The sequence below is a fragment of the Corvus kubaryi genome, unplaced genomic scaffold, assembly GCF_017639235.1.
Source record: "Corvus kubaryi isolate FWS band 111438036 unplaced genomic scaffold, C.kubaryi_AGA036_p1.0 37232, whole genome shotgun sequence".
In the NCBI taxonomy this organism is placed as follows: domain Eukaryota; kingdom Metazoa; phylum Chordata; class Aves; order Passeriformes; family Corvidae; genus Corvus; species Corvus kubaryi.
Genome location: NW_024581066.1, coordinates 3,266,480 through 3,292,752, shown reverse-complemented (window position 1 = coordinate 3,292,752; position 26,273 = coordinate 3,266,480). Strand labels below are relative to the sequence as shown.

The 26,273-nt window shown below is 38.4% G+C and overlaps 1 protein-coding gene across 3 annotated transcripts in view; it reads left to right on the top strand.

The window, feature by feature from the left end:
- PLD5 (phospholipase D family member 5) overlaps positions 1-26,273 on the top strand; it is a 176,878-nt gene that overhangs the window by 63,260 nt on the left and 87,345 nt on the right. For 2 of the 3 annotated variants that reach the window (XM_042022993.1, XM_042022994.1), the window contains exon 2: positions 10,365-10,501. In XM_042022993.1, the coding sequence (XP_041878927.1) occupies positions 10,365-10,501 (137 nt within the window). Of the gene's footprint in view, positions 1-10,362; positions 10,509-26,273 lie in introns of those variants that run through there. The other variant, XM_042022995.1, reaches the window with a different exon arrangement.

Here is a 26,273-nt window from a genome sequence, read left to right as displayed (position 1 = left end):
GTAGAGTTAATAAAACTTTTCTCTAAGTGTGTCTTGTCAGAATGAGTGAAAGCAAACTTTAAAAAAAAAAAAATTGAAATATTCTTAATTTGCTTTTTACACTTTATGAAACTGGAAATTTGTGATTTATCTAACAAAATGAGTTAGTCCCTCCAGGTTCAGTTGCACCACTTGCCTTTGATTATAGAATTATTGCTTTGTTGGAACTTAATGTAATGATGCTGTAGTTGATGGTAGGGTAGATACATTCTTAGCCTGTTCCAATCACAGGATTAAATGCTAAAATCTAATTTTAAAACTTTAACGTAAAGTATTTTGCCTCATTAATTTGGAAAAGAAGACACATACTCCAGGTAGTGATGAATTTCTAATTCTACAGAACTTCACTTGAGCTCAGATTTGTGTCTCACAGCCTCCCTGATGGAGTCTATGTGCCAGCAGCCACAATTTTTTTTTTTTTTTATCTTTTATTTGCTCTTGTCTCATTTTGAAAGTATCTTAGCAAAACAAAAGCTGTGTGCATGAAGCTTGAGCTGATTGTACATATGATCATTTAATGTGTCAAAAATGACATATGCAAACTGAATAAAATTTCTTCATTCCTTTAAAATTTCACTTGGTTTCTCTTAATTAGCAGCACTATTATATAAAACACTTTTTTGAAAGAAAGTGACTTTTGTAATTGAAGCTGTGCTGTCAGCAAGTCTTAGGTTACTTAACTGAGTACATTACTACAATTTTTTTCTACAATTTTTTTCTAGAGTTACTAATGTACTAAAATAAATTATAGTTACTTTTAAGCATAACAGAGGCATTGCCATTTGTAAATTGGAGTATTGTAATGTAATATAATGGTAATGTAAATTAGTGTAAATCAGTGTACTCATCTGTATAGAGTCTGGTCTGCCTTCATGCTGCTACTTCGCACTGCCTATTGCTAATTTGTCCTTGTGGTTTAGAGACAGATTTATGTTGGATGTTGGTGGTCATTATTACATGTCGGTTTGTGTGTATAAATATACATATTTAGGAATGAATATATATATATATACACACACAGACACACAGAGACAAATTGGTAACTGTCCTGGAACCAGAATCTACATTACAACTGCTCTCTGATTTCAGGAAACATGGCACACGTATGGGTAAGACACACAGAGATGTCTCAGTGGTTTTTGGGTGTCTCCGTGATACGGAGTGATCTGTCACAGACATGCTTTCACTGATATTGTTAGGTTTACTGTATTTTCTTTTAAAAAATTCTTAGCACATAAAAATTTATTTATCATGTGCTCACAAAATAGCTGCCCAACATTTTGTTGATCTCCTTTGTCAGAGTCTGAAACTCTTTGATGTTTCAGTGGTAAATACCATAGTTTGCCAGAGCACGCCCTGTCCTGTCCTCTGTTCCCAAGTGCTTCCTATCCTGTATTCAGCCTATTAAAATGTACTGAATATCTGGATGTTGCCATCTAAACAGATTGTCTTTATACTGGAACATGCTTTAATAGCATGACATGGTTGTTACTAAAATTTTGAGCATTTATATCTGTTTCATATTGCCCTTTAGGAGCCTTACCTGAAAAGCTAAAGCTGTCTTAGTCACTGCAGTTCTGCCTAGTTTGGTGCAGAATTATGCTGCCAGAACAACATGTATTAGACTGATCCAGAGGAATTGGGATGAAATCACTCTGGAGTCATTGTAGCCAATGGAAACTTCTGCATTCCAGCTCATTTTTGTATTCAAAAGTGACCAAATGAAAATGAAAGCTGAACTAAAACCTGAAATAAAAGCATGGCTTCAAGTACTTCAAATGTAGGATGTCCTCCCTTTCCTGGTGAGACATTTAAAATTAGTCTGAAATATCTAAGAGAAAAAGTTTTGAGCATGTTTAATCAGCAACTAAGAAAAAAATACAATTTCCCCCTTCTTTTTAATTTAAAGCATTCAATTTCATTTTAGTAGGAATGTAATTTAGATTGAAAGTTGAACATGTACAATAAACAGTTCATTCCAGAAGAGATTTAAGAAATTCATGAGACAGGATTAGTAGAAAAATGTGATTTTGATGAATGCAAGCAAAGTATGGAAAAGAGAGTAGTGCCATAGACTATTTCTTTCCCCTGTTGATTTTGAAAACAAGAGAATTGCTGGCTAGAGACAGATGCAATATGGCAAGTTACTGCAACTCCTTGCTTTGTGTCCATGGGTCCATGGAAGATTCTCATTTTTAGAGATTCTGATATTTCAGTCTAGTTTTTCATTAGGATTTAAGAGTGTCAGCATCAAAATTAAACTAGGTGTTGAGAGAAGCAGGACATGTAGCCTATAGGCCAGTCGTTTTATCATCTGCTATATCCCCCCCACCAGCTGTCCTCTGATGATTATAATTGATTTTAAATGGACTGTTCTGCAATATATTAATGGTTTGCATCTTGATGTATTTATCGATTTAATTCTTTCTCAAAATGCTGCCTTATGGGATCCAGCTCTTGATAGCAAATAATAGACCAAATCTTTGTTTGCTCTGTGATTAGTTGCTGGGTTTCGCCTGGTTTCTCAAGAGTTCAGTTTTTAATTATATTTGTGAACTAAAGTTGTACATAGAAGGTCTCTTATCTGTACATAAAAGATCTAATACATAAAATTAGGTACAGCATTTGTATACCTGTTTGTAACACAATTTTTGCTTTTTTTTTGTTTGGTTTTGTCTTGGTGAAGTAAGGGCTGTAATGCTAGCTGCAGTAGGAGTCCTCTCTTAGAGGGTCCAGGTTTAAAGATGCATAAAGATATATTGGAATATAGAAATCCTATTTACAGTTTTTTTTCATACTGATGAAGTATTAATAGTCTTCTGAATTGGCTGTTCAGGCCAGGTTGAGATTGTTCAATAGCTTTTTTCTTTCTTTTTCTCTTTGTAGGAGGCATTAGATTTGAGTAGAATGTTATTTTTAGGGTGGACAATGGCTTTTTTTGACATTGCCAAATAATAATACTGCCTTACATTATGCTGAAGCCTGAGTCGATATACCATGATGAGAACTCAGGGCCCAATTTCGGGAAAACGGCACATGAACACTTAAATATAGTCAGGCTTTTCATCCCTTCTCTTATGCCAGTTGTGGTCAACAAATTGCATCAGAGGTTAGCTGGTTATGTGCTGGAAACCCTTTTTTGTTACAGACCTCATGTTCTGAATGTTAATATCCGTCTGCAGTATAGCACCCTGTTTGGAGGAGGTCCAGAGAAGTAACCTCTAAAGCCTTGGATTTCTTCCAAAGTAGTTTATTGGTTTTCTATTTATAGCCATGTGCCGGTCCATGTGTTATGTGCCTGAGCTGTTGGATCAAACGTTTGTTCAGAGAGCAGTGAAGCCAATACAGCTGCTTCTCTGGGTGTGTGCTCAGGGCCCACAACTCCCCCATGGCAGTGATTCCTCCACCCCTGTCTCCAGGAGGCTGCATGCTACTGAGCCCTGGGTGTGGTGGACCGTCTTTCCCTTGGTAGAGGCACTTATTTGTGTCTTTCTCAGCCAAATCTACCTGCATATGGATCTTGTAAAATGTCTGAGATAATTAGATTGATATAAATCTTTCTTTCAAATACAGATTCAAAAGAAACTGGCCAGCCAGGGAGATTGCTGGACAGTGTGTCTTCTTGTTTGCTTGGAAAACATATTAAAGGATGTGTTGGTTGGAGAATTAATTGGTGGTTTTCTTGTTTCAGTGGCAACCGTAGGCCTAAATATTTACTGTTGATTTTGCTTTAAAGTGTCTGCATGCAGTCTTGAAAGGTGAACAAAATATGCCAACTTGAAGTAGAGGTTAAGGATTATTTTTGCCTTGCATGCAGTTCAGGCATTATAGCAGGATGTAGAAGCCTAAGTCAACGCAATGTGGCATGATGTGACATGGCCAGGTTGTTCTCTGCTATAAATTTTGGTTCCTTCTGTGGAAAAATTAAACTATTTAAGAATGTAGAAAATACATTCTGCAGCTCGGACTCACAGCGTCTCCAGGCCTGTACTGTGTGCCTACCAGTGGGCAATGGCATGTTTCCCATCATCTCTAGTAGAGAGCACATCCCAGCCTGTTTTCTCTAGCATCTTATGAGGATGTATTTTTGCAGGCTTTGTCTAAACTCTTTTTAAACCTCCTGCTGCTGTTTGCTTTCATAGCCTCCTGTGGCAACAAATTCCAGATGCTTAATATCATCTTCATAAAAAGTACTTTATCTTTTTGAAGCTTGACTCCCGGAAGTTTCAATAAACATCCACTATATCTCTTACTGTGATGCTTGATGAATAATTCTGCCTTCACTATACCTGATGCTCATGTGTAGATATTGTACCCCTTGGTCATAGTTCTTCTACTCTCCAAACTATGGACTCCTACCCTTTTTTTGTCTGTCTTCCTCTGAAGCATCTGTTTCAGCCTGTTAATAATTTTGGTTATTCTTTTTTCTAGTGGTTTCTCAGTTCCTGTATATGGACAACTGATTGGTCCTACCTGCTTGTAGCTCTTTTATCTTCCTTTATGGAAATTTAACCTATTTTTGTTGACATACTCCCTAAAGAGTCAAGAACATTTTTAAATTTTAATCTAGTTTTCCAGCATGCTTTCAATTCGTACTGCTTTGGTTTTGATTGAAAACGTAATAAGCACTCTTCATTTCTACTCCATAAGTTGGATTGTTAGTGGAGACATGAACAAAAACAGATACACAGCAGATTCCTCTGAGTCTTTTCTAAAATGTCCTCCCATTTTTCAATGAGCTTGATATTTCAACCAGCTTTACACCTCTCCTGTAATAGTTGCTGTGGTTTGTAAGAAAGTTTTTATTAAAGGTGAGAGTATATGTTATTTTCAGCTCTCCAGCAGAATAATAGGGCTTGTGACTAGGAAAGCTAGAAATCAAAATTGATTGATGTGACTTCTGCATGACAAAGCTTCATACTTTCTAGATATCTACATATTTTCTAGAGACTGAAGCGAAAATAACTAGCTTATTGTTTCCCAACTTCTACTGTCTGCTCACCATTTTTTCTTGCATATGGGTAACACTTTTGCTTTTTCCAGTCTTCTGATACTTCACTCAGACTTGTGAGTTTTCAGAGATGAGTCCCAAAGGTTCTCTGTTAGTTTCAGCCACTACCTTAAATATCCAAGGATAAAGCTAACTAGGTCCAGCCAATTTTAAAATATTTAATTTCCCTTCACACTCTTGAATCTGTTCCTTCCTATTATTTTTAAGAGGATTTTAACTGTTGATTGGCATTAATCATACTAGCTGGGAGATCCAAGGCTACATTGAAGGTTATTAGTGTACTCAGATTCCAGATTAAGGAGAAATAGTATTTATAGCAATGTTTTTCTCTAATAAACACACATGACGATTTTAAGAACCAAGGGTAATCCAGGAATGATTGCTAATTCTTGAAGTCCAGTTCCTTGTTCTCTTTGGCAGGCGTATTGTAGCATGCCATAGAACCTGACTCACAAACAGCTCTGTAAGGGCTGTGAACAGTTATGGGTGTTGCAGACGAGCGCTTTTGTTGTCACTTTTGTGTTCACCTGTGTTGCGGGAAGGAGCAGATTATGATATGTGAAAACCTGCCTCTTAGAGCCTCAGCAGTTCTGACAAGTAGATATAAATTCTGTATTAGCGTGGTGTGTAAGTATTGCCTTCTTTAGTCTTTAAATAGGTATAAAAAAAATGAAGCACAGGTTTGAAGCCATGACATGTTTTGTTGTTATGTAGTCAGTTTTCTCTGTAGATACAGCATTGCAATTTCATGGCTCCTGTTTTGGGAGAGGACATTCTTGTACTGCATTGGAGGAAGAATAAATTCCTGATTAAAATCTCAGCCTCACAGAAATGCCTGTTGTTTGTGAAGAAACTGAAAGCTTTAGGAACCAGTAAAGTGTTCATAACAGCTTTTGAGCAATGTGAGTGCAGTAACAATGGAGGCCTTTTTCTTGCTCTCATTCTCAATTCTGCATGGGTATCACAGGCTCTGATAACCTTAATTGACATAGACTATCCTTTTTCTTAATAATGAACAAGCAGGTCCTTCCCAGATTAAACTTTAGTCTGAATAGTACTGTACTGCATACCCATTGTTCAGATTTTGCTTTTCTTCTCACTCTCTCCCTAGAGGTATAACAGCATGAAAAATCACCATGCTTTGTTTTAGTAAATGCAGCATTTTGGTGGATTTATTTTAACTTAGGTATTGTTTAAGCTAGTTGAGCCAGGTGAAAGGAACATGTTTTACTCTTGGTATTTTTGATAGTCCTTGTTCCTGCAGGAGTTTCTTTCCCAATCTTCCATAAGCTCTGAACAAATCTTTCTCTCATGCAACAGAATTTCTGGGCTTGCACATCAGTACAGTCAAGCTAGTAGGTGGTCTGGCCCTGGGCCTCTTAGCATCTGTAGCAGCCTTTAAATATGTAAAAGAAAGAATGAAATGCTCTGTTTTCTGTTTTCCATGAGTACAGGAAGGAAAAAAAGAATTGTTGCAGCATAAGAGACTTAAGTTAGGTGTCAGTCGGGCTTAGATATGGGATGTGGTTGCCTGAAAACACTACAGGATCTCTTTCAACTGTGGATTTTTGGGGACAGGTTAAACAAATAACTGTCAGAATTAATAATCGTACAAATAACTATGTATATGGACAGATGGACTGCATAAGTTTTAGAGATCCCTCACGACCCTGTATTGTGTAATTAAGGGTTGAAGACTGAAAGTTTGAACACTGATGAATGCATTTACTGGAGCAAAAAGAAGCATAGGTCTGATAAGCTCAGAGGGATCCCAGTTGCCAAGGGGATGTGCCATGAGACAGCATCAAACAAAAAGTCTGCCCAAGCCCCCCGACACAGGGGTCTGAAGAGCAGCCTAGCATGTTCCTTCTAGTCTGTCGGTGGTGTGAGCTCTTCGATTTTGGATTCTTTCTTGAAGGCTGCTATTACTTGCACATACACACAGACAGAGGCATTCATAGATGGTATAATAGACCAGGGATATGGTCTGTCCTAATCTGTTTTAATTAGGAAAAGATTATTTGAAAATTGTCAGCATTATGGCAAAGTGTGTGAAAATAAGGACTTATTACTGTTGTGAAAAGGTAGGCTCAGAAGACTTGTTTGATACAAGCAGCTATTTTTTATTCTTTCTTTTCTAGAATAAATATGAATGTAAGCAATTTCCAAACATTAATTTATATGTAATATATAGAATTAAAAGCAATGAAAAGCCCACCACTCAGCAGGAGTAAGTTCAACATCAACTGTGAAACTTCTTTAAATCCTCCTTATTCTCTTTAATTTTTTTTGCTGGTCTTTACTTGACCCTTCAGACCTGTGGCTAAAAATTTAGAGTTAAGAGAATCACAAACTTGGAACTTTTGCTTTATTTTATTTACTATTTTGTATTATCCTTAGTTTAAATAAAAACTGCTGTAGTCACAGGGGGGTTTTGAATGTTGATTTAAAAGGTTCCCTATGCTCTTTGTTATCATACTGTTAAGCTGGTACTTAAGAAAAAGTGAAATAATTAATCCATTATAGTTGTCAAAGACAACTGCATAATACAAAGGAGCTCTGAAAATAAGAGCAGTAAAATAGGTTTGTGTGGTTCTGTCTTTATTTTAGTGCTTGTAGAATAGCAGTGATCTTACTAATGGTAGTGAGTTTGTACTGCTTACAGGGAGCAGCAGTCACTCCAACTGCAGAGTTTGATGAGCTGTATACATGAAAGAGCAGGGATTTAAACTTCATACGATTTTCAGCTACAAAGCAGAAGTCAAGAAACCTTGAATATGTTCCCCAAAACTATGTGGAATGGAAATTAATGCTAGATTAGGAGGATCCATTCAGAATTATTTTGACTTCCCCTTTCCATATTGCTTTAACATGAGCACCTAGAAATTGCTACCATAAAATTTCCTGGTATTGAACTTAAAGCATCCGTTGCAGCTACCTTTTTTCCCCCACACCCTCTCCTCCTTGTGATACCATATTATTGTTGGTACACTGTAGATTTTACATGGATTTGGCCTTCAAGCTTTAAGAATGTTAAGAGGTTTCTAGAGGTGTGTTACGACTTACAACACTGTGGCCACCTTTTAGTGAAGCATCTCCTGCTGTCTCCGCGTGTAGTGGCCCAGCGTCAAAGGCTGATGTGGTTCCTGCTGGTCCAGTGATCCCACTACTCTGTGTAGTTGTTGTGCAGCTTGCATGGCAGCGTAACAAGAAGATGGGAGTTATTCCCTGGAGCAATAGTATGAAGTTTTTCACACCATGTGGCAGCTAGGATGCTTGTGCTACAAATTTATCCAGAGTAACTCAGAGCTAGTCCCAGTGTGTAGAATGGCTGCAGTTAGCCTGATTTGGGAGGAAAAAGAGCCCTATTGCTGTGAGCCCTGCTGGGTCACATCCACTGCTCTTAGGGACTAGAAAACGAGCCCAGGCTCTTTTTGATTTGCTGGTTATGGGAACAGCTTTGCTATCTTGCTGCCGTGGTGATACATTCAGTGCATGGAGGAACCTGCATCAAACAGTTTCTGTGAATACACTTGCAGTACTGCAAAAAAACTGCATGAGACAAGGGTCATCTTAACAGGAGTCTGAAGCGGCCTGATGAGGAGAAGGCATAGAGCAATGTCCCAGACCTGAATACCTACTTTTCTCTGGCACTTTTTAGTTTTTCTTCCCAACAGTATGAGGCAGTGAGACAGCGTTTAACAATTTTCTCTTAAGTCCCAATGTGCAGCCTTAGTTCTGGACACCCAGGTGCAGTAGTTTACAACTCTTTTCAAAAGTTGCCATGATTCTACCTAGCAGCAGAAAAAAAACTTCCCACATTTTATTTATTTCCTAAGTAGGCTTTTTTATGGCTGAGGAACATTTTCTTATGCTGCTTTCTTGTAAGATTTTAGTTAATATATTAGAAATACAGATTTAAACATATATTTGAAATGTATAAAAGTGTCTAATGTGCATTATATTTAAAATATGCATATAACCTCAGCCACACATTCAGTGTTACTGTTAGATAAAAGGATACATTTTTCACTAAATTTCAGATGAGTTTTCTCCTGTTTGTCTGAAGAAGACATTTGCTGTGTTTTGGATTTTCTCAGACTGAAATAAAAATCTTTATATCTGATTTGTTCTGAAATGAAACATGAGCATGTTTCTCCTGAGAAGTGCACTAGCTGGGAAGTTTTAGAGGTTTTTTTATTTAAAAAGAAGTTAGACTTTTTCTTTATGTGTAAGGGAAAATGTTCTTATTACTCTGAAACTTACAGCCTCTTAAACAAAATGTCAGAAACAATAGAAATTCTATGAAATTGGTTATCAGCTGCAAGCATGATGTTGTTTCCTTTCCCTTACACTTTCCATGCTTTCCTGTGCACTTCCCCCCTTTCCCATTCCTTTATGAGGCTTTTTCCTCTATGTGACATTTTAATTACAGGGCAGTAATGAAAATTAAGAAAATAACTGTGGAAACAGACATTAGACATTGATATTTTTATGTGTGTGGTCTTGTTTAAATTTACTTCAGTAGAAAAATGCACAGTATATTTGTTGAACATTTGGCTTCAGAATAGAATATCCTTTATGTAAATTGCATGTCAAGAGACTGCTTTAGGAGATTTCACATTTATCTAGGGCGCTACCAGGTGCATCTGATTTATTACTGCAAGATTTCATAACGTAGTGCTATGCCATGTTTTAATATTTAATCGGAGATGTGGAGGGCATTACCGATCATACTGAGCAACAGCCTCCTGTTGTTTCCTTGAATCCTATCTATCATCTGTGAAATTGTTTTCATCATATTATAAATACTGTGGGGCAAGGACTAGCCAAAGTGTCTGAGTGGCTGTGACAGTCATACTGACAATGTCAGGTACTTTTTGTAGCAAAAAAAGAAACTTTGCTCTTTTTGCAATGACATTTTATTTCAGCCAAACACAATGAAACTTTTAAGTGCCATCCCAAATGTGTACTTTACCTGCAAGGCACAATCAGAAAATACGTCATTAATGTAGGAGTCATTATTTTAATGCATAATGCTTTCCTTCTGGTACAAACAGAAAGCAGTTTAAATTATGAATATTATTTGTGACATGAATTATTTAACAGTGTCTGAGACATTTAAAATACATCTCAAGGTGATACATGAAGGACAGTTTTGAGAGTGTTTTCATCCTGAGGTGTGTTTCATGTTGACAGCTATGGCAGTATGGTCTTCAAAGAAATTTAGATCTTATGTAAAAGTTTTAGTCTCAAGTAGTTGACTAGAATGTGCTCATGCCATTAAAACTTTTTTAATCTTAATCTCTTTCAGTCCCAGCAAAGATGCATTGTGATCTTTGCACTGGTATGCTGCTTTGCAATTCTGGTTGCACTGATATTTTCGGCAGTGGATATTATGGGAGAAGATGAGGATGGACTCTCAGAAAAGAACTGTCAAAATAACTGTCGGTAAGAGGTAACAAACAAAACTTCTCTTTTGGGGTGGAAAGGAACATATGTGTGTTATATAAGGGCATGAAGTAATTGCCATAGTCCTGTGGTATTGGGAAGAGCAACTAACAGAGGAAGAAATGATTTCTCATTTTGAATTTCTGGTTTGGGAGGTTAGTTTCACAAAATAAAGGACACTTCTTCAAGTTATTTTAGGTGGTATGTTTTGAGCAAGACCTTGGAGTTAGATCAGTTATTTTGTAAGCCTGAGCCAAAGCCCATTAAGTTTCAGTGATTAACTACTGAGGTGGATCACCTAGTTCCCAATTCTTTGTCTCATCAAGAGCACTTCTTTCTTTCTCCAGAAAGGTCACTGATGCCTCTTGACCTAAGATTGCTGTCTCTTCTGTGTAGAGGAAGCTTTTCTATTTCCTGTTTGTTGCATTTCCCTTATAAACACAGTGGCTTACCTATGAACTGTGAAGGAAATTGGTGATATGATCAGAGAGACGAGTGTTGACAGTGTTGAATTAAGATTTGCCTCAGACACCTGCCATGGTTGTGTATATCTTTTTACTTTTGGTTCTTAAAACAGAACTGATTTAAGTAGGTGATTCATTTTTTGGGCCTTTCATTTCCAGACTGAATCTCATTTTGCTGCTACTCACTGTCAGCTTACTCTGTGAATCTGTTCATTAGTGATCACCACTGCTTTTCCTGGGTCATACTGTCCCAGATCCTCTTCTGTCCACCAAGCTGACTTAAAAATCATTTGTAGACTTCCTTCCCAGTTGTATTCTGTTTGGGTTCTTTCAAGACTTTAACGTTTATACAGAGCACCCTCGCTAATCCACTTTGAGAAAAAACCAGTCATTATTAAATAACTTCTCAGAAATCCATTCTAATCTGATCATGGAATTGCTGGAGTGGGAGGGGGCCTCTGGGCATCCTCCAGTCCGTGACTCCGCTCAGAACAGTCAGCTACAGCAGATTGCTCAGGCATGTGCACACTCATGCTCTGTGTAGCTCCAAGGATGGACTCCACAGCCTTTCTGGGCACCCTGTTCCATTGTTTGTGCAGAATCTACTGAGCTACCAATGACTAGGTGTACAGCGGGTAGGAGGTAATTGACATTTGCATTTTAGAATACTTTAATGAAAGATTAATGTTTCTTTGAGCCTTCGGTAATCATTTCTGCTATTCTTTGTTCATTTTGTGTGACAACTCTTTTGGGACAGTGCCTTTTTATACTGCACCTGTCACCCTGCAGACAGCATTAATTCAGAATCCAGAAAATGTGATTATGGTTTTTCAATTGTAATGGGTTTTTATATTATTTTTTGCATGCTACTTAATAAAAAAAAAAGAAACGACCCAAAACCAAGAGGATTCTTTAAGTCTGTATCTCCTTTCAGATGGAATATACTTGCAGCATCAGGTAGCTTTGTCCTGAAACCAACTGTCCTTCTGGCACTTTTTCCCAGAATTGTTTTTAGGTTTAGTTTTGTTCACTTTGTTTTACGCCTACAGGTCTGGGCAACCTTCTGATATCTTCTCTGAATTTTCTAGAGTTCAACCAGCTTTCCTTTCCCCATCAAGGTCTTAGGTGTCTTTCACTGTGAGATGTTGCCTTCCAAAATTTTTGAAGATACTGCATGTGGCACCTCTACACCCACTGTCTCCATGTGTGAATCTTTGACAGAACTAGGTCAGATGAGGGGAAGGTCTTTCTGCTCATTGGCTTTAATGTGCTGCTAACAACTTCAACACACTTGGAAACTACTGCACCATGTTTCCTATTAGTTGTATTAACTAATGGTTCCCATTTTGTTCTGGGTAGCTGTGCCTAGCCAAGGAAGGACTTCACCTTCTTCACTTTGTATTCTTCAAAGGGAAAAAAAGATGGAGTAGAAATGATACACAGTGCTATGAAAAACAGGGATATTATTTTTTCTATGTGAGAGATTAATTTCTTCTGTCTTTTTGTATAGGTTACTGCAATCTGCCCCTCCGAAGAATATTTGCCTTTGCTCAGTGTTTTTTGTTGGTTCACATGTGTCAGTCTTGTCCCCTCCTGGATTGTGTTAGAGGAGCCTGAGACTAAATTCAGCACTCTGACTTTAAACATAAGAGTCAATTAAACTGCTCTGCGTTTACAGGGATAAAAGTGAACTCAGACCCCAGCTCTATTTTAAGGTGCCTTTCACAGAGTGATTCAAGTGCGTGATCTAGCTACTAATGCCTGAACCAGAAAGCACATAAATGCTGTGTGTAAAAACTGCCTTAACCAGTTCTAATAACAGTATCCAAGTGCTGGCAGCTCCTACCTGCTAACATTGAGTACTTCCCTACACAATGAACCCAGGGTCCTTTATGTGTTAAATAAATTGCAGACTCAACTGAAGTGTCACAAATCAATTGCTGCCAATGGCATGTATTTAGTACTTGGGCTAAGCGCTTTTAATAAGTAAGACAAGAGTTATTGAATTCTTACATTTCTGCTGTGTGAGTACTTTCACTGACATTCAGAAGGAGGGGCTTAAATTTGCAGGATGTGCTGAGACAGAATGGTAACAGATGATCCTTTTTTTTTTTTTTTTGAAGTATTTGTCAAATGTAAGTTTGTATGTATGAGCATAGAATTCTTTTTTTGATTTTAACTGATTTTGTAAAGAATGTTGATGGGAAGGGATGCTGTTGAGAACTTTGCTGATGGTTTGTTAATGGCCCTTTTCTTTGGAAAATTTAATTTCTGTGTTTTTATTTTAAAGGAAAATACACCTGAAATAGAACTGTGGTCTAGAAAAGTTCTCTGGCTAGAAAGTTTTGGAGCTTGTGTCAAAAAATAGGATTTTTAAGAGAGAGAAAGAGAACGTAAGAGGAAGACATTTTTAGAGTCTAGAGCTTTTTGTAGCCTGAGAGAGGAATCTTTGAGGTATGTTGCAAATGGTGTTTTCCAGTAAAGCTTACATCTCTGTTGTTGTGATTGGATTTTTCAGGAACACAAATGCAGCTTTTCTGATCTGCTTGTTGTAATTCAACATGAGGTTCCTCTTCTATAAACCATTCCTTAAACTCTTATTATATGGGGAATACTTACTGCATGTGTTCCCAAAATGACCTTACTCTTTATTGATGTATTCATTTCTCTTGAGGGTTTTGTAACAAAAATAAGTCAGGAGTGGAAAATCAGGCTTTTTTGCATATTTTCTTCTGATTGCTGGAGGGATTGATGGTACCCATCCTATTAAAAGGAATGGCAACTGATTGAAATTAAAGGAATAAAAAAGTAGCAATGACTGTGAAAAGTTCAGGCTTTGCAGTTTGTGCTTGGTATGTGCTGGAAATAATTCTCTTGAGACATCCACAATAATGTTGTTAGGCAGCCCTGATGGATGACACTTGTTAGGAGGATATGCTTAGCAGTCTGGGAATTTTGCCTGTCTTGCTGTGGGTCCATTAGACACTGAATCTATAAAATTAGATTATTGTAATTTGAAAATAGTACATTTTAATGGCTGATCTATTGTGAATAAATCTTGGCTAGCCTCTGATATAACGTCAGTTAAGACTTACTTGACTTTTTTGGAATTGACTGATAAACTCTAAAAATGGCAATCTGGGAAACAGAAGAAATTACAGTTATTAAGAGATTGTCTGCTATCCAAACTATTGGAACCAAGGTCGTTTGATTTATTAACAGTAAGTTGAGCTGTTCAAGGCTCAACTTGAGCCTCTTCTCCTGCTTGTTGGTGCTGATAGTCATGCTAGGGTTCCTACAGAGTTTGCACATGCCCGCAATTATCCTTGTCTCACTGGCTTTTCCAATATCCGTTGAAGCAGTGGTAGCAGCTGGCATAGTGCCTGCCTCTGGCTGTGGGTTTGGCCCTATCTCTTTAGAGAGACTGCAGAACAAGGTGGAAAGGAAAGCAATGGTAGCTACTTTCCATGCTTCCCAAGCTAAAACTAAAACTGTTGTCATGATAATTTTTTTCAATATTGCCTTTCTCTGATAATAAGTGGAAGGATTTTCTTGCTTTCTGTTTGTGTGCGTTTTCAAGGCAGATTCTGTCTTGCATTCTATTCCAGTGATGCTGTTTTGGTCATTTCTCTTCTCCTCAGAGTCATACATAATAAAGGCACTTGTTCTTTTGTGTTTGGATTTGCATTGGAGGAATTTGCTGTTCTATATGACAGGAGTAGCAAAGCCTGTTTAGTTCACTTCTTGATTATAGGGAGGCTTTGACCACTTCTGCTCTAAAACAAGTAGGTGATGATACCTGAGCAGTGTTTGTGATTGCTTTAGATATTGTTTGGATTGTTTTGGATAAGGGTTTGTATCCTGGAGAGGAGCTGAATCTTCCTGTTGACATGCAAAGCTTTAGAATTCAACAGTACCCTGCAACACTGAGTTTCAGAGATTAAATCTGGTTGTATACAATAATTATATATATTGAACAATTATTGTGTGTTGCATGCACTGCTTTCAATTTCATTAGATGGTTATTCTCCAGTTGTGAAAAAGGGCCCACAATTGATTTTTTCTGTTGTTTTATAAATCTTTCTTTCAACTACTCTGCTATTTAACCATGTAGGGTTTTGCAGCCCTGTTAAATAAGCATACTGCAGCACATGCTTACATTCATTTACCTTGGAAGTGCTTTGCCCCTGGCTAATTGTGGAGGAGATTTTCTCTGTGATGCGTGGGTTCTGAACATAGCAAGGTTTATATTGACTGGTTTCTATTTAATAAACAAACTTTGACAAGCATAATAGTTAAATGTCTAAACAGAACAAGATGCTCAGATTTTGAAAACAAGCCTGTTAAAGAGCAACTGAAGATTTCTATTTACAAAATAACTATTCCACTTGGCATAAAAATGCTTTCTGTCAACATGATGGACTAGAGGATCAAGTCTACCTCAGTCAGTTTGCAGACAGCACCAGTTTGAGCGGAGTGTTGATCTTCTGGAGGTAGGAAGGCTCTGAGGAGGTATCTGGAAAGGCTGGATCAGTGGGCCAAGGCCAAAGGTATGAAGTTCACTAAGGCCAGCTGCTGGGTCCTGCACTTGGGTCACAACAACCCCCTGCAGCACTGCAGGCCCTGGCAGAGTGGCTGGAAAGCTGCCCAGCAGAAAGGCCCTGGGGGTGCTGGTGACAGCAGCTGAACATGAGCCGGCGTGTGCCCAGGGGGCCAAGAGGGCCGATGGCACCTGGCCTGTATCAGGGATAGTGTGGCCAGCAGGACCAGGGCAGTGATTGCCCCCTGTACTCAGCACTGGCAAGGACACACCTTGAATCCTGTGTTCAGTTCTGGGCCCCTCACTGCAGGAAAGACACTGAGGGGCTGGAGCGAGTCTAGAGAAGGGCAACGGAGCTGGTGAAGGGTCTGGAGCACAAGTCCTATGAGGAGCAGCTGAGGGAGCTGGGGCTGTTTAGTCTGGACAACAGGAGGCTCAGGGGTGACCTTATTGCTCTCTTCAACCACCTGAAACAGGCTGTAGCCAGATGGGGGTCAGTCTCTTCTCCCACAGGTAAGTGACAGAATTAGAGGAAATGGCTTCAAACCTGGGGACGTTCAGGTGGGATATTAGAAAAAATTTCTTCATCAAAAGGGTTATGAAGCATTGAAATAAGTTGCCCAGGGAAGTGGTAGAATCACCATCCCTGGGGGTATTTAAAAGACTTACAGATATGGGGCTCAGGGACGTGGTTTAGTGGTGAACAGGGTGGTGCTGGGTTAATGGTTGGACTTGGTGATTTTAAGATCTTTTCCAACCTTAATAATTCTAGAGTGACTGTTTTCCTCTTGGTTTTGAGTAATACAGAGAATGAGCTACAAAACCTCCTAATTTTTCAGATGATCTCTATTTGAAGTCATTTTTATTTTTGCATCAAAAGAAGGAATACATTTTCAATTGAAGTTTCTTGACTGGACACTGCAAAGACCTGGTGTACCTCATGCAAGTCCATTCAACATCCAAAGCCAGGGAGGGAAATCACTACTTCAACACACTTGCACAAGAAGAAATTCTACTTATACTACCTTTTATTTTTCATTTTTCGAAATGGATTTCAATGGAAAAGGTAGTGTATTAACAGTACAGTACTGACACAGTTCCTCAGTACCTGTACAGAGTACAATTTTTTTCCTTTGTTTTGGTGCCAAATAATAATAATAAAAAGGACAATTTTTCTTTTGTTTTGCATTTACTTTCAGCTATAAAGAATATCTTCACATATTAATAAATGAGTGACAAAACTCATGATCTGTTTAGGTCTTGTTCTGTCTGTATTACTCCCAGTAGATAGTTCATTGTTAATTACATTGTATCAAATAGGTCTGGGCTTCCACTTGTTTTGTTCAAACACACAAACCTACTCTTTTCCCTACTCTTTGTTCTGTTAAATCTAATTATTTTCTGTGGAGTTTAGGACAGAGGGCTCTAGAGTCTCCTTAAGGCAGTTTTTCCTGTTATGATACATGCTATTTAGGATTAAAGGCAGATATTAACATATTTTGTGTTCTTGTAAGTTACCTTTTTAAGTATGTGTTTATTTCTCCTTTTATGACTTAGAATTTATGAACTGATATCAGAGAAAATGTTCCAAGCTAATAAAAATCAAATTCCAATTACTTCAAGGTTTCTAGGTAATGCAGGTGGGATAAAGGAGCAATTCATATGTTAAGAGTATCCTTTCTCATGTGTAGGTTGCTGGAACTGCTCTATGATTAGATCTTTTTCTTTTCTGTTTTTTTTCTCCCTTTCTCCCTTCTCAGCTTAATTTGTTCTTTTCTCTTTTCACCTTAATGTCTTCAGAAGACTGAAATTACTTCATCCAAGCAGAACTCAAAAGATTTCTGAGGTCATTTTCTATACCAGATTGTAAGGCTATACTAAAGAGAGTTATTAAATCTAAAATTATTCTCATGATCTTGAAAACCAATTTGTGACATTTCAGAGAGGTTTTTGTTCTCCCTGGTGAGAATAGCCACACAGCATAATAATACGTGTGATGTATATCCCTGATAAATCCTTCTTCCTTTTGCTTGTGGGAAAGGCATTAAAAGTGGCTAAAAATTGTTGTAGAATCTGCCTGAGTTCATGCTCCATTTCAGGGTGACTTGTTCATTCAGCCAGAGCTGACTTTGCATCAGATCCTAGAAAGCACCTGTTCCAGTGACACTATTTATTTTTAATTGCTTCTCTGCCCTCAGAGCAGTATATGAAAAAGATACTTATTATCCTGTCAGATTACATTAGATGTATTGTGTTCTGGGTCTTATCCTAGGGCAGCACTGTGAGTGTCCTCTGGGCTAGCACGATTTGATACTCCTCAGGAGGGCAAGTGTATCATGCTCGATGATTTCTGTGACCTGCTGAGTGGGTGCCGGAGCCTGCCTTGCCGAGCACCTGGGCAGTGCCACGCTTAAGAAGCAGCAGGTGTGGTCCCTGCTGAAGCCTAAAGCGTTGTGCAGAACTGTTGGGTCTGGTGGGCTTGAGCTGACTCTCCCCAGCCACGTGCAGCTCCCTTTGCTGTGGTGGCTCTGGGGTTGTGCCCCAAGGGCAGCGGCTCTTGGCGTTAATGCCCTGCTGGGAGGCATCAGGGAGAGCTGGTTGAGGTTTGTTCGGACCGTTTTTAGCAGATGCTCTTTACATGTACAGGAAGACATATTTTGGTGAAACATTTAGGGCTTTTCTTTCTTATTCTGAAGATTTCCTTCCTGGTTTATTTTCCTCTTAATGCGTGGGTGAAATTTAGGTGAAGCCAGAGTCACCTCTCCGTGGTCTCTGATATGGTCTCTGTATGTCCACATCTCTCTAGTTAGTCAAAGCATCATTGTGTGTAACGTGTCAGATAAAAAGTACTCTTGAATGTTGGGCAAGATGTCAATGACCTGTGTTAATCAGGAGAATATGAGTTTTCTTCCTTTTTTCAACTTACCTACATCCAATTGTCTTGACCAAGGGTAAAAAAAGGCACTGGAGAAATGTTTCATTAGCATCAGTATTTTTTCATTTTATGTTTTAGGGTTTTTTCCCATAATTAATTTGCTTCCTGTCAACCAGACCGTAAAACAAAAAAAAATAATGCTCAAATACCAGCTTTGGTATGTGCCAGATGCAGATCTGTCATTTATTCTCTATTTAATGACCAGTCCTTTCCAAATAAGATTATTTCAAAATTGTTTTACAGCTCAAAGTGAGTTTTTATGACTGACAGCATCATAATTTGGTAGGTTTAAAGCTGATTTCTTCACGTACTAAGTGTTGAAATGGCTCTTCTAAGAACCATCAGTGATTTGCATGCCTTCTGATATGAGGGGGAGGATTCATCTTGCCTCAGACTAAACTTTTGGTGGATATTTAATGGCACATCGGAAGTGTTGGCTTTGACTTTTTACTGTTTTTCTAGATCTGCTTGGAACTCTTGGAATAAGTATGTTACACTCATACATATGACCACAGATGATATCTGGTATCTTTTGTCAGTTTGGCAGGTATCTAGTTAATGGATTTTCACTGATTTATCAAAATATTTCTTTAAAATATTCAAAATATTTCTTTCCCTGTTGGGAAAATAAAGTGATTTTTAAAAAACTTTCTTTGTTGTTATTTATGAAATAGCTCCTCAAGTCAGCTGGGCTTGAATAAGAATAATTTTTAGAACTCTTCTACTGGCTGAGTATTGGAGAAAAATGCACTTTTATCAGTAGTTTAGCAAAATATGAATATGCATAAACTTCATAACTGATCATGACACTTTAAGGCAAGAATGAATGTGTCACCCGCATGAGGCAGGCAGCCATGATTTGAATTTTGTTCACTGTCAGAAACTCTAGTCCTTTCTTCAGCCAGTTTGAGTCACTTGTATCAGCTTGGCAGTGCATGTTTTAGAGTTCACTGCAGATGCTGGTGGAGGGTAGGGTTCAGTAAATGCTTTAGAGGATACTTGAGGTGATGTATTTGGGGCAATGGAGGCTGAAGTGCTGGACTAGTGGAAGTGTCTCCTCAAAGATGCAGCCAGCGCCACTGGAACAGTGACAGACTGCAAGAGCTGCCCCATCTCGTGTATTTCACAGACACATGTGAGCCCCCTCAAGGATAGCCCTATACACCTTCCAGTTTTGGGCCAAGACATGCTGCCAAAACTGGAGCCAGTCCATTGCTACAGCAGCTTTGGGGAATGGTGTGGGAAAGCAGTAGAGACGTAACCTCTGTGTGACATCAGACAAACTGTTCTTTTCTCTAGGGACATATCTGTTTGCATGTGAAAAGACTTCCTCAGGTCTGACAGGAGAGGAGAAAACAGTGAGTTTTTCAGTTTGCTGTTGAGAAGAGTCACACGAATACCTAAAATGGGCAGCGAAGTGGTTCTGTGTCAGAGGTACTGCTCTGGCCATGGTGGAATTTCCAGACAGAAGAGTACTTCTAATATTTGAGGGAGGTTTTATGTTTTCAGGTGTTTTTTGAGAGTCAGGATTTTGCTATTAAAATGTATTCCATAGGGTAAATACCAATAATTCAGTTAATGCTTTCTACTAAGACCTAGAAGGGCGTTGTTTTGTTTGGTTTTTTTAATTCTGTGGTGTTCTTAAAACACTGCTTTATCAGGCTACATGGCTTGTGTCTATTACGGGAAGAGCTTCCTGACTTTCTTCATCTTGGCCAGAAATGGACCTATCAGTTTTCCTTTCTTTTCCCCCCAAGATTTTAACTAGGATGCAACAAGTTTTAAAGATGCAATTTTAATCAGATGCAATTCTGGATGGACCTAACTTAATTACCATAAAAACCAAAACAAACAAGCCCCATGAACCAAAACCAAAATTAAACCAACAACAAAACAGAAATACAAATAGATACCACATAAAACCATCTGACAGTAGTTAAACCTATCTTAGTACTCCTAAGGTATCCTGGAACATTTCCATAGACTCTTGCCTCTGTAATTTGAGTGCTGGCAATGTCCTTTGGGAATGGATACTTTAAGTACTTTATTCTTTTCATCTGTGGATTTTTATTACTGTTCCTACCTTGACTGTATCTGCTGAATTTGCAGTGCTGATTTCAAATAGTTGCTGACTAAAGTTTTTACCTTCAATTTTCCTTTGTTGTTTTGCAAAGCAGTTTTGTTTGTTCTTGCTGGGCAGGAAGGGCATTCATTAAGTTTAGGGTATTGTTGGATTGTGTAAATGCCAACATCATAGAATATAACTTAATTTCTATTCTGGATAAGAGAGCTCTTACTTAGAAGATTCTCATTCAATTATTGTTAACACCATAAAATCATGCTTAGTTATGAGGAAAAATAATATTTTGATTCTTGATTGGTTTCTACCACCATAAGCTAAGACGTATATCCATTTCAAGTCATACCAAGATAATCAGGGCCTTTTAGAAAGATGCATGGGCCAAGAGAAAAATAGTAGCAATAAAATTCCCACTTCTTGTGTATTGATATGTGATTATTGAGTCCAAATTAATGTTGCTCTTTACAGTTACAAAGTGTCCATATGAGAGGAGCAAGGGTTGTATGGAAGGAAATAAAAAGACAACATAGATTTTGTTATTTAAAAAAAAAAAAAGAAAGGTCTAGTAGTCCCTGTAATTATTTGCCATATTCAAGCCTTATAAAAAGTTTTAGTATGAACATAGTCACAAACTGAATGTAGAAATAAAATAAGAACATCTGGTTAACTAATTAATGCATATAACAAGGGCTATTTATACGATATTTGTTGTTGTTCTGAGAGGCTTTTTAAAGTTGTTCTGTTAGGGTATTTCACTGTGTTTTACAGATGGGTGAACAATGAATGGGTTGCTGCTCAAAAGAGCTAAATAGACATAACAGCTGATGAGAGGGGCTTGTGTGGCTGCTACATGGCTTGATACAGGACTGACTAGATACCTCAGCTCTTGAATTTTACATAATTTGAAAGTCATAGTAATGTTATTTACTCAAGACTTACGGTACAAACAAAAGAAAGAGGCTGAGATTCTTTTCGGTAGCTAAACAGGTACCAAGTGAGCACTTACTGTTGTGCTGAGAAGTCTCAGCTCCTGATTCCTGACTCATGGATATGCAGGGTGTTCCTGAAGTGTGCAGCTGGATTTCCTTAGGCACGACAGGGGCAAGAATGGCTTCACCTACGGAGGGCAGCATTGCTGTCCTCATCTCTGTTAGGAAGGAAACTGCCTGCCATGGGTTGGGGGCAGAGCTTCTCCAGCTGCCATTTAGGTGCATTGCCTGGAGTCACTGTCAGGAAACAGGCACTTCATCTGGGGCAGACTGTTGTATTTGGAAGATCTAATAACATTTATAGATAATGAATCTTGAAAATATCAGCTCAGAATTAAAGAGTGTATAAACAAATAAGATGTTGAGAAAACAAACTTGGTAGTACAAGGGTGGTTTTGTGTATAAATTGAGAATATGTTAGAACTGTGGCATCAAACTCCAATGAAGATATTTAGAACAGAAATAAAAACTAGCTCAGCCTTTCCATATTCCTGGTAGGGGGTCAGAAATCTAATGGGCAAAAAGTGATTAAATAAAATAAAAATTGGCTGGTCCTTTCTCAAAACTAAGGAGAAAGTGGGACAGGTAATGTGCATTTGGTAACTAAAATCAGGGTTTAAAAGAAGTTTTTCTTCTGATGGTGTCCTTGTCCTTTCATGTCTAGAGATTAAGCATGAACTTTTGAAAGATGTAGACAACGCAATTGTATGGGGTTTTTGATAAGCATATCCTGGAGATCTTCAATTACAGTATGGTAGTGAGCAGAGAAAACCAAATGATGTAGTGCCTCTTGGTTAATGGTATATATGGCATTCTAGATAGTAAACAGCAATGGCAGATAAATTTCTTATTCTAAATTCAACAGAATTGGGTCACTGTTTCTTTTTTTTTTGTAGAAGTTTTGCAAAATTTACCTTCTCTTTCTTCATTTCAATTCACCTCAGATCCTCAGGATCCTCATGTTTTTGTAGTTTACCCTTCAATGTAGCACCTAGCTGTCTATGATGTGACAATGTGAGCTACAGATCTGCTCTTTACAAGGGTGAGGTTTTAAATTTTTTTTAAGCACTGAGTGATGTAACACCTTGATGTTAGGAAAATGACAGAGGCACTGTGGCTGTCGCATAGGCAGGATACTGGCAAGCTTTAATGCAGGGAATGCCATTCCTCTCATTAACATCAAACCTGAGAAGCAAGCTAGATTTCAAGAACTTTCATGTGACTGTGGATGTTTTGAATAATGAATGGTGGTGTGTTAAATTGTTAATACTTTATCTACAAACTCTGACTGGAAGTAGTTCATGTTACTGCTAGTGTGTGCTTCATTTTCTCTTGGCTTACACACTGATTGAATCTTGTCATGCAACAGAGATGTTTCCTCATTGCTTTCTTACTTTTTGCACTTTTAAAAATTTCCTTCCCCTTGACAGACATCTATAACTTGTTTTCCTTCTCTCTTTCTTTACCTTGTCATTTGGGTTTGGCTGTGTGAGATTCTGATGGTGTGCTTGCCCTTCCCTTGGGCTTTTCATTGCAGGCCTCTGTGGTCTTTCCCTATCCCCCAGTGGTTTAGAAAGTGGCATAAACTCCATTCCTTGGAACGTTTTCAGACTCCCTCCCACACACATGCGTGTTCCCTGCCTAGATGAACTATCTCGAATCTATATTTGGAGACTGAGAGTGTCTGGAGGATAAATCTGTTTTGGCCACAGTGCTGCAAATATCAAATGAATTCACAGTTTTAAGTATTAGGTTAAGACGAGAATTTGGCTAATTAGTTTTGGTGTAATTATTGGAAGACTGTGTCATAAGATAGTTAATCCAGTCAATGTGCTTATGTGATGCCAATTTTCTTAGACTTGAAATCAAAATATACCAGCTCTTTACTCCTGAGAAGGATTGTATTTTGTGACAGCAATTAGTAGGCTTTAATAAGGTGTACTGACTGAAACAAGACAGACTCTTCTTGGGTTGGCCAAGGGATGTCTTTTGGGGGGAAATATACAACATCAGTGCTTAATCAAGAGACACTGTGGAGAAGAAGTGCTATTCTGCTTTTAGCAGAGGCAAGTGTGTTTAACCCCTTACTTGGACTTGGATTCCTGAACTTAATTCATGCTTTGAAACTGGGCATGCAGATGTTGAATGACTCCCCTGCAGAATGGCAGCTCCTGGTACTGCAATCCTCTTCTGCCAGCCGCCTCAGCATGGAGCTCTTCCAGAGATACTCCACGTGCTGATTGGTTCCTGGCATTGCTGCTACCTCTCACTCTGCCCTTCGGTCCTACATTTAAGTAATGTCCTTTGAAGAAGCACCTTTAAGTCGGCCACACTGCTGTCCCCAGGAGACACTTGGGACCCTGTGGTTCTCTGATTTTGCTCTTGCCTGCAGTAGTTACTGGGATCTGTGACTAAAACCGGATACACTAGATATGGATTATGGGAGTTGAAGTTGTAATTGGCTATGCTTTTGTTTTTTGATGAGTTCTTACAGAAAGCTGCTTATTTTGTTAAGATGAAGCAAAAAAAAAAGTAAGGATTTTAACGTTCCTTGCTACACAGAGCCCATGGATCAGGAAGGGCCTTTGTTTTGGTACACTCATTGGAAGTGAAAGGTGCTGTTTGAATTTTCTGTGGAGTGTGAAGACTGGTCAGGTCAGCTGGTTTCTCCTGCCTCAGCACCCTCAGGCACTTGTCTCTCAGCAGTCTGCCATAAGAATCCGCTGACCAGCTCTCAATTTTCCCCACAGCTGCAAAACCCATTAAAATGTTGTAGTGCTGACAGGCAGAAATGCTGTAAAAATGCAAATTTTCTTGTGCTGAAGGGCAAGATGCCAAGAAATGCTTTTCAAAATGTTTCAGTGCTGCATAAGGATTTATGGTAGTTGATACAGCTGGAATGCTAAGTTTTAAGCAATGGGAGAGAAGCTTTTACCATTAGTAAGTTCACTAATATTGTGGTTCTTCAGCCACCTGAGGGCTTAGTGCAAAGGGTTTGCTTTATGTCTTTTTTTTTTAGTTTTATTTTTAAACAGAAAATAATGGGCTAAGAGGTGATGTTCTGCTCTGTTGGTGCACAAAGGAAGGACTGCTTCCTAGGCTCAAAAATGGCACTGAGGTCACCTGCCTACATGCAATACTTAGAAGCTCTATAGAAAAGCCCAGGATAGAAGGCTCAGCTTTGTTTCAGCAGATATTTTAACTGCTCGTACCCACTGGTGCTCTGTAGAGCAGTGGCCAAGTCAAATCCACAGAGTGGTGCCCGTGACTTGGTCAGTAGAGTATTGAGTCAAAGAGATTGTTTTGGTTTTTCTTTAAAAGCAAGATGATTTAACTAAAGTAATTGTCTTTGTTGCGAAAGAAAGTGGTGCTGAGTGCTTTGTCCAGATTTTAGAAAAGGCAGTGACATGATCAGAAAATTTAAAAACTATTTTTCTTTCATCTCTCATCTGAAATAATGTAACAGCTGTGTAACAGTTGATACTCGAGACTGTTTTGAAGGATGTTATTTTCTTCCCTTAACCAGGGTTTAAAGAAAGGGAGGAGTTGATTATATTTCTGCTTTTTCCCACTGTAATAATGTACTCTCTGTTGAAACAATGCAGTAATTTCCCCCTCTGCTAGTTCTCCTTTGCCCTGTGTGCAAAGGCATAATGGGCATGATAAATTTCCTCTGAAGTGCAGTCATCTGCTGTATTTGCGTTGCTGTATATGTGTTGCTGTACTTTGTCTTAGCTCTCAGTTTTACATTAGGTGATGCATAACAAGGAGAGGTAGGATTTGGAAAGGGCTACTTTGCAGTTCAACAAATTACTTTCTCTGAAGATTGTCACTACCACCTTCAGGATGCTTTACACAGGTGTAAATAATAAGCCAAAATAATGTCTTTTCTGTGTACTTCCTTATAACACTACTGAGATGCATACTGAGTGTTTCAAGAGCATTTATTGATTCAGCAATATCAAGAAACAGGAGCTCTTTGTAGTAAAGTTTCTGTAGTGATCTCAACAGTACACAAATATGGAATTAATACATATACTTCAGTATTGTCTAATTTTAGTCTGAGTAGTCAGGAAAGGGGCATACAATATTCTCACCAGTTACTCAGAAAAATCTGGGTCACACAGAGCTGTCTGCAGTCTTCAACGCACAGTGTGGAAGTCCTATTGATAGGAGCAAAATATAAAGAAGGCAGAAAAAATGGTACCCTCCCACAGGGGAATGAAACTGAAAAATGTTAAATGTGGGATGTTTAACACTGTTTGAGGAGCTCAGTAGTGTTGACAAAAACGTACCCTGAAGGTGTGCACTAATTACAAAAGAGTAGGTTAGCTTTTTTTGATCTCAGCAACCACAGACTTGCTTCTTTTCTTTGTAATCTTTTGGTAATCAAAGACCCATCAGCTGGATAATCTGTTGCTGTACCAAACTTGTTTATCTTTAAGCTTCTCTGAGAAACCATATTGCAAGATAGAGGAGTTACCAGTGGGCCTGACTGCAGTTTAGTTAGCTGTGTTATGGTATTACAGTTGTATGTGTTATCTTCATTGTCGCCCTGATACATTTGTGGAGTATTTGTGTGTTCTAATTTATAAAAAAGCATTTCTCTAAGTTTTCCCTTCTTATATTGACCTAGTATGCTATTAGATAAATAACATACATCTAGCAATTCTAAGAAAGAGTTAGTTGTAGATTCTTTACAGAAAACTTTCTATGGTGTCTTTCATCTGGAAGTAAACTGGAACCGCTGTGTTCAGAGCCTTA